This window comes from Polistes dominula, unplaced genomic scaffold (assembly GCF_049000335.1).
Source record: "Polistes dominula isolate Pdom_NZ unplaced genomic scaffold, Pdom_raw_medaka contig_17, whole genome shotgun sequence".
In the NCBI taxonomy this organism is placed as follows: Eukaryota; Metazoa; Arthropoda; class Insecta; order Hymenoptera; family Vespidae; genus Polistes; species Polistes dominula.
Window position 1 is genome coordinate 1,203,692 of NW_028301049.1, and position 12,182 is coordinate 1,215,873.

General features: G+C 30.4%; 1 protein-coding gene across 1 annotated transcript in view; it reads left to right on the plus strand.

Moving 5' to 3' along the window:
• The first annotated feature begins 1,353 nt into the window (after positions 1 to 1,353).
• The window catches only part of LOC107066047 (synaptogenesis protein syg-1), a 161,838-nt gene continuing 151,009 nt past the window's right edge, over positions 1,354 to 12,182 (plus strand). Inside the window, exons 1-2 of the mRNA XM_089175463.1 lie at positions 1,354 to 1,573; positions 1,680 to 2,016. Of these exons, the coding sequence (XP_089031589.1) occupies positions 1,962 to 2,016 (55 nt within the window). The 5' untranslated portion in view covers positions 1,354 to 1,573; positions 1,680 to 1,961. The remainder of the gene's footprint in view (positions 1,574 to 1,679; positions 2,017 to 12,182) is intronic.

Here is a 12,182-nt window from a genome sequence, read left to right on the forward strand (position 1 = left end):
TATTATATATAATATTATTTATATATAATAATAAAATATAAATATATTTATTATTTATATTAATAATATTATATATATATAATTAATATAATAAATATAATAATCTGTAATAAATGTAATAAATAATATATAATAATATATATATAAATTATATATATATATATAAAAAAACATGTTTGCATATCACACAAGTTGGAAGTAAAACTTTTAAATAAACAAGTTTCGAGAATAATTTATTATATAATATTATTATAATATTATTTGTACTTTTAATTAGTAATTATTTATTTAATTATTAATTTAATTTATAAAAATGCGCGCCTATTTGTATGCAACCCTCCAGACTTTGAAAATGTTGCTTGTGAGCGCCATCTACTGGAACGGAATTTTTTTGCAGTCAAAACTGTTTATACACGTATGTATGACGGGTTGCTTATCTTTTGGGCAGAAAAAAATTCCGTCTCAACAGATGGAGTTCGCAAGCAACATTTTTAAAGTATGTCTGGAGGGTTGCATTCATACAGGCGCGCATTTTTATAATAATTACAAAGAAAGTAAATAATAAAACACTTTAAAAAATGTTTGCAAATCAAATATTTTTATAAATAATGATGATTTATAAATAATGATATGTTTGTCTCTTTTTCTCTTTTTACGTAGTATTATGGCCGTTTCTTTTCCCCCACTAAATCCCGATGTTATTTTCCCACTACATCACTGCGTTTCATTTTTTTAAATCACATCCATTCTAATGAAGTTTTCATTTTAATAAATATAAAATACAAATATAAATAATAAATAAATATATAATGAATAATTTATAATAAATATAATAAATAATATATAACATAAAATAATAAATATATATACATATATATAATAAGGATAGTTTAAATTGATGACAATCTTTATCATCAAATTTCTAGATAATATTAAACGATAATGGAGATAATAAAAAATCGTAACAAGTAAACACTTTGAATTTAAACGTAAAACAAATACTCATCAAAGATTCCTGTCTATCAATCGTCTAGACTTTATTAGGAGTAAACGACTGGATGATGTTACATTATGTACTTGTATATATATATGTGATTGTAACAACATCATAAGCCTGCCCAATGAATTCATAGTCCTTTTGGCAAGGTGGCAAGAGTTTCCGACAACTCATACTAAATCGCGAATTAGTAGGCACACAGTAAAGGTGGTGTATGACGTTCTAGCGTTAGTAGAGGGTGAGTAAAAGGGTGAGAGGGTTGGCTGAGTGTGAGAGAGGGTGAGAGAGTTGGGAGGTTGGTCCAGGAGGACTCAACCAGAGGTAGAGGTGGTTCGTCGCGGTCATCAGAGGGGTCGGAAACGTCGGAGCGCGCGCCAGTCGAAGCCGAGACTTCGCTCGTGCAGCTTCTCTATCTCTCTCTCTCTCTTCCTTTTCTCTTAAAACACCAATCACATTATTTGCTTACATTCATATTATTTGTCATTTTATTCGTCCGTACGGTTCATTCGGAAAAGAAGGAAAGGAAAGGAAGGGATATCAACGTCAAACATTCGGATTGACAATTGCTTTTTTTCGGTTTTTGTTTAACAAATATTGTCTTCTTTATATTTATTTTATATATATATATATTTTTGTTTGTTTGTTTGTTGTATTTTAATCTTTTTAATTTCCTTGAAATTAGTTGATCAGAAGTTTTACAACGATACAATTGTTTCCTGGGAAAAAATCATCCCCCTAACACCGTGCGGTGGTTTTAACCACGTGGAAAGGACGCGTGGCTTTTCTTAAAAGGATTTCTATTGGAAGAACCTTATATACTGTATAAATATCAAAAAGGATAAAATCAACGATAAGAAATAGATGAAGATATATTTGGATTGATTTCAAAAGTTATATCAAGATTTGAAATTAACATAGAAAAAAGTTCTCTTGTTCATGTAGAACCTTCAAACGTGGGATCGCAATGATGAATCGTCGACGATCTATCTTGTTTATCTTGCAGATGCTGTTATCAGCAGGTGAGTGTAAAATAACATTCTTTTTTTTTTTTTAGATATTTTACAGTTATTTTATTTACATTCATTAAGTGTTTCATTAAAAGTGCATGGGTTAGAAATAAAATTGTCTTATTTATCTTACGTCGTTGATTTCTTCTAAGACGCGTTCAAAAAACGCGCGCTTTTCTATTTGGTAATCGTCAAATAATATGCGCGTTTTAACATTCGAAAAACAAACTTTTTGAGTTTGTCTTTTATGTAAATTATATTTAAAAGTACCTCTTTACTTTTTTTAAATTGAATCATTAATATATTAATAGGTTAATAGGTTCGAGGGAGTTTAAAGTTTGATTTAAAGTTGTTGACAAATTTATAATATTTTTATATATATTATATAACATAAAATAATTATGATAAACTGTTGTTTGATAAATAATTGTTCATCGTCATCTTTTTTTCTTATCTCTTAACATTTTTTTATTTGTCACAATGTTAATTAAATTTTTATTAAAAAAAAAAAATGAATAGTTAAGAAAATAGTAAAAAAAAAAAAACAAAAAAAACAGGGGGTTAAAGTTTTCTATATCAAATGAAATTAAGTTGATATAATCATTGTTTTTGTGAGTTTGTATGATAAAAGGAGCAAGAAAAAGACAAGTTATGAGTGAAAGAGAAATACGTATACGAAAAAAAAAAAAATAAAGAGTAGTGTAGAAAAAGACAAAAAAATATCTAACAAACAGCAATCCACGTTTTTTTTAGCTATCAATCATCCACGCGATGTTTGGATGGATAGATAAAAAAAAAAAACAAGGGTTGAAGTTAAAGTTGCGTGAGTGAGGAGAAAAAGGAGGGTTTTTTTTTTATTTTTTTTTATTTTGAGTTTGATACAGGCTAACGTTGATAGAAAATTCACCAATGGAATGAGAGATGTGTAAGAGGGGTAGGAAGGTTGGGATACGTATCGAATAAGTTTACAGGAAAAATCAGATTTAACAAAAGTCGAAAGAATTTTTCTATTAAATTAAATCACGTATGTGTGTGAGAGAGAGAGATGGAAACAGAAATTGTTCAAAGGAAAAAAAAAGAAAAAGAAAAACAAAAACAAATTTAACTGTTTACAAATGCATTTAACGAACAAGTATTATTATATTAAAAAACTATTTTAATATCTAAGGGATGATACATTTTGAAATTTCAATTATTATTATTATTATTGATATTATAACAAAATGATCGATTGTTTGTAAATTATGATGGTGGGGTTATGTAAAAAGTAAATATTTTATTTTATATTGTTTTTGTTGTTGTTTATTTTTTTCTTTCTTCTTTTCTTTTTTGTTATAATAATATCTTCAAATGTATTTGTTACAATACAAAATGACGATATTAATTAAATATACGATGTCATATATGATTGTCCGATTTTAAACGTAAAACGTCATTCGAAATATGTATCATTGGGTAGCAGTAAAATACACGCGTTACAAATATTTACATAGAAAGATACCACCGCCGCCACCACCACCATCACCACTACCACCATTACTACCACCACCACTCGTTTATCAATTAACGCAGGTTACGTTATGCTTCGTTGTATTACGCACACACATTTCTTTTTATTCCTTATCGATTGAAAGTATTTTTTTTATTTTTCTTTCTTCTGAGCAAAAAGTCATTAATCGTTTAACTCCACCCCCTCACCACCCTTTTTCACTACATTCTCAATATTATTATTATTATTATTATTATTATTATTATTATTCGTCAATGATTTATTTCCATTTGATTTACACGTATCCTCAAACTCGAATATCGTACATTTATTTTGTATCATTATTTTAATATGAGTTTTTCGTCAAAGTTTACAATGGCACATGAAAAAAAGGACATTTACGAGACGTTATTGTATGTCAAGTGATTAAAGTTGTTACGAATGAGAATAATCTTCGTTAGTTGTATCAGTCAATCAGTCAGTTTTTGTTAGAAATAAAAAAAAAAAAAAGAAAAGAAAGAAAGAAAAACCAACAAAATCTACTAGGAAAAAAATATCATCAACAGTATTTCCGTTTATTCCTAAGGTGATTATTTCTTTAAACCGTGGAACGATAATGGTGGTGGTGGTGGTACTGGTAGGAGCTTTGAATTTCATGAAATCGTTATTCACGTCCGGACGTATTTTCTTCAGGATCGATACTTGTCTATGATAACGTTTTCTCTTTCTCTTTATCTTTCTCTTCAATGTTACTTTTTGTCTCTTCTCGTCGAACGATTAATTTCAAGGAGCCACGCCGACTGAATTTTAATCGATATATACTATATATATATGTATTATATAGAAGGGTAAAGAAACCCCTTGACGATTTAGCACAATCCTAACGAATTCGTTTTGAGTTTTCGTCTATTTCGCGACGATCTTTCTTTTCAAGTATTCTCAGGTTATTTTTTTTAAGCACCACGTGCTTCTTCGTCGTATCGTACGCGAAGACACTACTACGGGTCTTAAAATAAATATACGAAAAGAAAGAATGAAAGAAGGAAGGAAGTAAAAACAGACAATTCTCGAAGGAAGAAGGAAAGGAGAGACCATCAGCTTCCATTTCTACCCAATGGTTTGGACTTCTGTCTCTTGCATGAATGCATGAAACAATCGTATATCTCATGCAATTAGCCAGAGTAAATCTTTTTGTATTTTCTTTTTTCTTCCTTTTTTCCTTTCCTAGATTTTTCTCTCTCTTTCTATGTTCGTATATATATATATATATAGCTTTTCTTTTCTTTCTTTTTTTTTTTCTACTTTTATGGACCAACGAACCATTCAACCAACCAATGAACGAACCAACGAACTCTTGCGAAAAGTTCATACTAATCAGAATGCATTTGTAATTTCTACGGTCATTCGTCGTCGTCGTCGTCGTCGTCGTCGTCGTCGTCGTCGTCGTCGTCGATGCAAATTGTGTTTTAAAGATCGCGGGTTAGTGGACAGGTCGCCGATTGGTCGATACGTCGACGAATTAAATCACGCCCGTTGTTCTTCCCCTTATATCCCCACTCCGTACTCTTCGGACCACCCCACTCCGTATTCTTCGGACACCCCACTTCTCATTTCGCAATCCGCACTTCCAATTGTACTTTTTTTTTGCCTTTTCCACTTTGCCATTCCGTTCCGATTTTAAATACAGAAAGGAACTACTTGGCGAATACTACTACGGTTTATCGCATATTACCATCCACCTCGGCTTTTACGACTATCATAAAGTTTCCAAAGCCAGCACAAACAAGTATCTATGGTTGGGTTATCCTAAAAATGTGTACACATATTTTTACGGTAACTCGCCTTACTGTTTACATATACATATACATATACGTATATATATATGCATTTACAAGTGCCACCATCATTTGTATCGTAAAAAAATGAAACTATATATATATATATGACGTTTGGTTTAGTTAATCCCTAATAAGAACATCCGCGTGTCTAACTTTGATTTTTAATTCAACCATCAACGAAGCTTTCTATTTCCCTTCTCCTCTTTTACTCTACACTCGAATATATATTTTTTTTACGTTTTAATCCTTTCTCAATATATATATATATATATATCTACTACTTTTTCAAGTGAAATTTATTTCTTTTTTTTTTAATTAAATTAGTAACTTTTTTTACAATAAAAAAAGAAGTTCCAGTTAATTTAAAATTAAATATTAAAATTAGAACGCCTGTGTTTCGTACGATATATGGGAACGTAATAATACCGGGTGTACTTTTAGTTTTGTCCAAATATGAGATCGAATAATATATTTTGAAATATATTATATATATATATTAATAAGGGTTGCATATATATAATATAATAAGGGGGTTAATATATATATATATTACTTATGTAAGATATTTTTATTAGCTAATAAAATATTTGATTGATTTTAACAAACATTTTTTATAAAATGACGAAACGATCGTAAATGGTCTTTTTATCTCTCTTTTATATTTTTTTATTTTGATCGGTTGTCCACGATATAAAAAGAGAACGAGATAAGATAGTATAGAAGCACTTTGCTTCTCATCTTCTGTGTATTCTCAGGAAACATTCCGAGAAAGTTCCTATGATAGAAGCAACTATCCCCCCGTGACAGAAGACTATCTAGAAAATCTATTTCTTTTCTCTCACCTAGTTGATTTTTCTTAACTTAAAAATAATAACTTCAACAGCAAATTCGCGTAAAAATGAACAAGTACAAAGCAAATGATTTTCTTTTTATTTTTTTTTTAAAAGCATTTTTCTTTAATATATCTTTTCTTTTTTTTTTTTTGTATAATTGACAATCGTGAAATAGCTGGAAATAGTCAAACGGAAATGGTGGGGGTAAGAGAAGGAAGAAAAATATATTTTCGTTTTATGAAAAATATTTGCATTTAGTCAAAAAGAACCAATTGGATTGTCGCATTGGCGTGGGTTCGTTGATTCATTTTGGATAGCAAATTGGAGAATATCTGGTTCGTTCAGGTACCGGAAGAGAAGAGTCTTTTCGAAGTTTGATTAAACTTGAACCGAGCGTGCTCTTGAAACATTGCATGTTTCAATATATCAGGATTATGCAGACAGGTCAAATGAAAATCTTGAATAATTGAATTTTGAAATTTCGACTGAAAGTATTTTTAATCTTTCGTTCATTTAGGATGTTTCAATATCAAAATAACAATTTTATAATAACAATAAACAATTATTCTCTTTGTATCTTCTATTGTAGTTCCTCCAGTAGTCCCAAATCAACGAAAACGTGGCTAAAATTGTTTCATTTTGAATTAGCCATTTTGTTTTACAAGATAATATCAGATTCGTAATAGGTGATCTCAAAAATCACAAGATATTTATTTTAAAAATGAATTGAACCTTATTTTCTTTGTAATTATTATAAAAATGTGCGCCTGTATGAATGCAATTCTCCAGACACAGTTTGAAAATGTTGCTTGCGAGTGTCATCTGTTGGGACGGAATTTTTTTGCCCGAAAGATAGGCAACCCGTCATACATACGTGTAGAAACAGTTTTGACTGGAAAAAAATTCCGTTCCAGTAGATGGCACTCGAAAGCAACATTTTCAAAGTGTGTCTGGAGGGTTGCATATGAACAGGCGCGCATTTTTATAAATTAAATTAATAATTAAATAAATAATTACAAATTAAAAGTACAAATAGTATATATATATATATGTTTTTTATAAACAACAACAGGATACTCCCATTTGATTTTCCACTCAAGTTTATTTTTTTCTTTCTTCCTCTACGTCATTGGATTTTATTAAGTAAAAAGGGGATGTTAAACTCAACTAAGGAAGGGTGTGGGTAGGGGTTGATATAACTCGTCTGGGACGGTTAAGCATTTAAAAGAATTCCATAAAAATTTCAAAATGGCAGCAACAGCAGCAGCAGCAGCAGCAACGTGTACGCGCGCTCGCGTACCCAGTAATACAAAGTAAGAGCCATCATCGCTGCCGATTTGAAAGTCTAAAAGAGAATTACTTGTTTATGAGAAGGCGAGGTCCGAGCTTTCCACTATGATGATGATACACAGGAACAACCAACCAACCAACCAGCCAGCCAGCCAGCACCTGTTGGAATACAAAGCCAGTAGTCGAGTGCAGTCATCTCCGCTTTCGTTCGTAAATAAGTGAAAGATATTACCGACCGGCTGCAGTGTAATCCTTTAAAAGCTTTTACAAAAAAGTACGGATTTCTATTATAATTCACGTAGCCTCTTTTTTTCTCCTTCTTTTTTCTTCTTTTTTATTTTTTTCTTTTTTCGTCAAGTGAGAGTCATACATTTTTATACCGGTGTATGAAAGAGGGACAGTTATCAAAGTATACATATATATAATGTATATTACGTATGCATACTTATGTATGCATAAGTAGTATATAGATATGTATATATATATATATATATAAACTAAAAATAAATATAATAATATTATGCAATAAATATTAAATGTAATTTAATATCAAATCAAATAATATATAATAAAATATAATAATAGAAATAAAACATAATTTAAATAATAGATTAAAGAACACACACGAAAAAAGACAAATTGTATATTACGATTGATTTATATTTTTTTGTTGTTGCCATTTTCTTAAAAACATTTCATTGGTCGTTGGTATCGTTACCAAGTTATAACACTTATCGCGTAAAACCTCTCTCTCTCTCTCTCTCTCTCTCGAAAAAAAAGAAAAAAAAATATGTAAAAATGCATCATCAAACGGTTTTATAGCAAATCGATTTAAATTTATTCACTGTAAGGAACATATTTATCGTTTCTGTATCACGTAAAAGTACTATCTTTTCGTTTCTTACACGCATCTGTGACTTCACACATACGTATACAAGTAAAATAACGTTAAAGCGGTGTTTCAAGTTCTTCAGGTGATCGTGCATTCGACTGTAAACATCTTTTACATAAATAATATATATATATATATAAGAAAGTGGTGTAAGTCTACATACACAAGACTTTACATTACTCTGACTTTATTTATATCAGAATTATGTAAACTAAATTACTCTTACAATATTCAAGAATTCTTTGACATCAATAATTATTACATAACTTTTAATATATTGCTATATTTTTATTGCACAATGTTATAACGATGCATTCACTAGAAATGTTATACAGAAATGCAAGGCAAGAACACCAAGAAGAGTCGTCGGACTGGATCAAGTCCGTTGAAACGAGTTTATGTATATATGAGAAGAAAAGTTTTGCAGTTCTGTCTCTCAGTCTCATTCTCTCTCTCTCTCTCTCTCTCTTATTCTCTCTTCAACTCTCTTCTTTACCAGAGAAAGAGAAAGAGAGAGAGAGAGAGAATGGTTACGCAGTTAGTTTCCGTGCACACTCTGTCATAGTTTATTCGTTTCCATGCACCCTGTTTGCTTTCAACTGGTAACAGCTGCACACCATGAACTATGGTAGACGTTCCTCTACTCTACTCTAGCATTTTCCTCCAAAATTGTGACGATTTTTGAAAAAATTCACCTTTACCTCGTTTAAAACCAACCGCGAATTCTTTTCTATTGTTTTTTTCTTTTTTTTTCTTTTTTTTTTTGGTTTGCACAAAGCCCTTTTTCTAATAATTCTCAATGTTTCATTTCGATCAACTCTGTTAGTATTTTCAAAAGGAAACGATGAAATTGTGTTTTTATTCATTTTTTTTTATTTATACATTTGGTATTATTATAATTATTATACAATTTCATATACAATATGTAATAGTAATAGTATAGAATTTTTTGTTGAAAAAATTATTTTCCATGGGAAAAGTTTTTTTTTTTTGAACACATTAATAGGTTTGTTATTTTTTATATAAAAGAAGAAAAATAAGAAAAGAAGATAATATTAGGTTTAGACGAAAATTCTGTCGATTTTTAAAAATAAAATAATTAAAATAAATAAATTATTCATAATTTAATTATTAATAATAAAATATAATAACAAATAATAATATAATATAATAATATAATTATAATATTTAATTATTAATTTTATTTTTTTATTTATTTCTTTTTTTATTTATTTTTAATTACTTTTCAACTCCATGCCAACATGGTGACAATTTGTAGATTCCACCTTAGGAAATAGGGCCTTACCCCTAGTGATCAAAAATTGAACTAACGTTTTGTTTCAACGTACACAATTTTTCTAATACAAATAAATAAATAAATATATATTAACTTATACACATATAAGAAGAAAAAAAATGGGCAAAGTATGAAATAGAAAGATAAGAAACAAAGTCTATTTTTGCTTCCACTTTTCCACTCTTTCTCATTCGTGAAAAGAAATTCCTAGAAGAAAATACGTACGTGTTTTTTTATTATTATTATTATTATTATTATTTTTTTTTTAATTCAAAAATCGCAATACTTCGAAAACATTTTTCCCTCTACATTCTGTGGAGCATATATATCGTTGAATAAATCTGATTTATAATTCTGTTCGTGTATAAGGAGAAAAATTATTAATGCGATAAGTTTATGAAAGATCGAATCACGTTTTCTTGGTTTCGGAAATCGTGCGAGACACGAACTCTTAGATGTTCTTGTTTATAGTTTTCCTTTTTCTACATCTTTTTCCCTAGAACTAGAAGTAGAAGTAGAAGAAGAAGAAGAAGAAGAAGTTTAAACTAGTAAAAAAGAAGGGCTGGTGGAATGGTGTGGGGGGGGGGAGAATGGAAACGAATACTAGAAGAAGTAGAAGAAGAAGAAGAATAAAAATAATAAAAGAAAGTAAACTGGAACGAATAAAGGAATAATAATATCTCGTGGATGTTTACGAGACGGTAACGCAAAGCACATCGCCTCGCCTCTCTCCCCCCTCCCCAACCTACCCCTATGCACCCCTGAATACTTCGATCGGACCCCGGATATTGCAGTCTGCTAAGAATTTTCGAACGAAAGTTTGTACATGGCTTCGAAGTAACGCAAGCATAAACGGTTCCTCTTCCTTACGTCACACTTGTAGAGTTTTGTCGTTTAACTTCTTACTCCTTCCTCTTTCTCTCTCTCTCTCTCTCTCTCTTTCTCTTTCTCTCTCTCTCTCTCTCTCTCTTTCTCTTTCTCTCTATCTCTTTCTCTCTCGTTCTATTTCAGTTAGTATAGTTGGTATATATGAGCCCTTTCGTTTACGGCACGTTAGAGTTTCTCAAGATTTCGTTCGACTGAAAGTAATTAAATCCCTAGTAATATACCAGATTCTAAATATAAATATATATATATATATATATTTTTTTTTTTAAAGTGAAAACTTCTTTAGAATGGGTGTGTGATTTGAAAAAAATAAAATGCAGTGATGTAGTGAGAAAACAAAACCGGGATGTAGTCGGGGGAAAAGAAACGGTCTTAATACTACGTAAGAAGAGAAAAAGAAACAAACATAACATTAGTTATAAAAATATTTGATTTGCAAACATTTTGTAAAAGTGTTTTATTCTTTACTTTCTTTGTAATTATTATAAAAATGCGCGCCTGTATGAATGCAATTCTCCAGACACAGTTTGAAAATAATGCTTGCGAGCGTCATCTGTCGGGACGGAATTTTTTTCTGCCCGAAAGATAGGCAATCCGTCTAACAAACGTGTATAAACAGTTTGGACTGTAAAAAAAATTCCGTTCCAGTAGATGGCACTCGCAAGCAACATTTTTAAAGTGTGTCTGGAGGGTTGCATTCATACAGGCGCTTATTTTTATAACAATTACAAATTAAAAGTACAAATAATATTATAATAATATTATATAATAAATTATCCTCGATACTTGTTTATTTGAAGGTTTCACTTTTAACTTGTGTGATATGCACACACATGATTATTATTTCCCATAATATATACATATTATTCGAAGAAAAATGCGATAAACTAAATGAGAATAATAGAAAATGAAATAGAAACAAATGGTGGATGGAGAAAGGTAGGGAACATTGTATAAGTGTGGGTGGGGGAGGGGGGGTTATACTTCGTATAAAAAGAATAAAAGAATAGAAAGTTTATTTCATTTATCGATTTGGCCTCGATTCGGTTTCGATTCACTTCAAACTCATCATCTCTCTTTCTCTCTCTCTCTCTCTCTCTCTCTCTCTTTCTTTTTCTCTTTCTATCCTATTTTTGGTATTCTCATAGAAGTCGGGAAATAATAAAATATGACCGGAATACATTTTCAACCACGGAAGAATACTTCCGGGCTTTCAAAATGAACGGATAAAACAAGTTTTTTTGTATTTTTCTGTTTTTTTTTTTTTTTTTATATTTTTCTTTCTTCTACGAACGTCCATCTCGATTTTGGCATCCTGTAGTGAACTGGCCTACTACCTTTTGAAGTTAACTATACATGTATGTATATGTATATATGCATATGTATATGTGTGTACAAGTTCGATACCGAATACCAGACATGGAAGAGGTTTCCATGCGGATTTGACGATAACCTCGACCCCCTCACCACCACCACCACCACCACGAAGCAATCAGAGCTACCAGTCGGATTATGTGGTATTTATCCTCGTTCGCTGATTCGTCAAGCTACAAGTCTCCCTTTTTTTTTCTTTCTCTTTTTCTCTCTCTCTCTCTCTCTTCTTTTTTACCCATCTTAGTAAAAGAATCTGAGACCGGGACTTAGGTTAAAA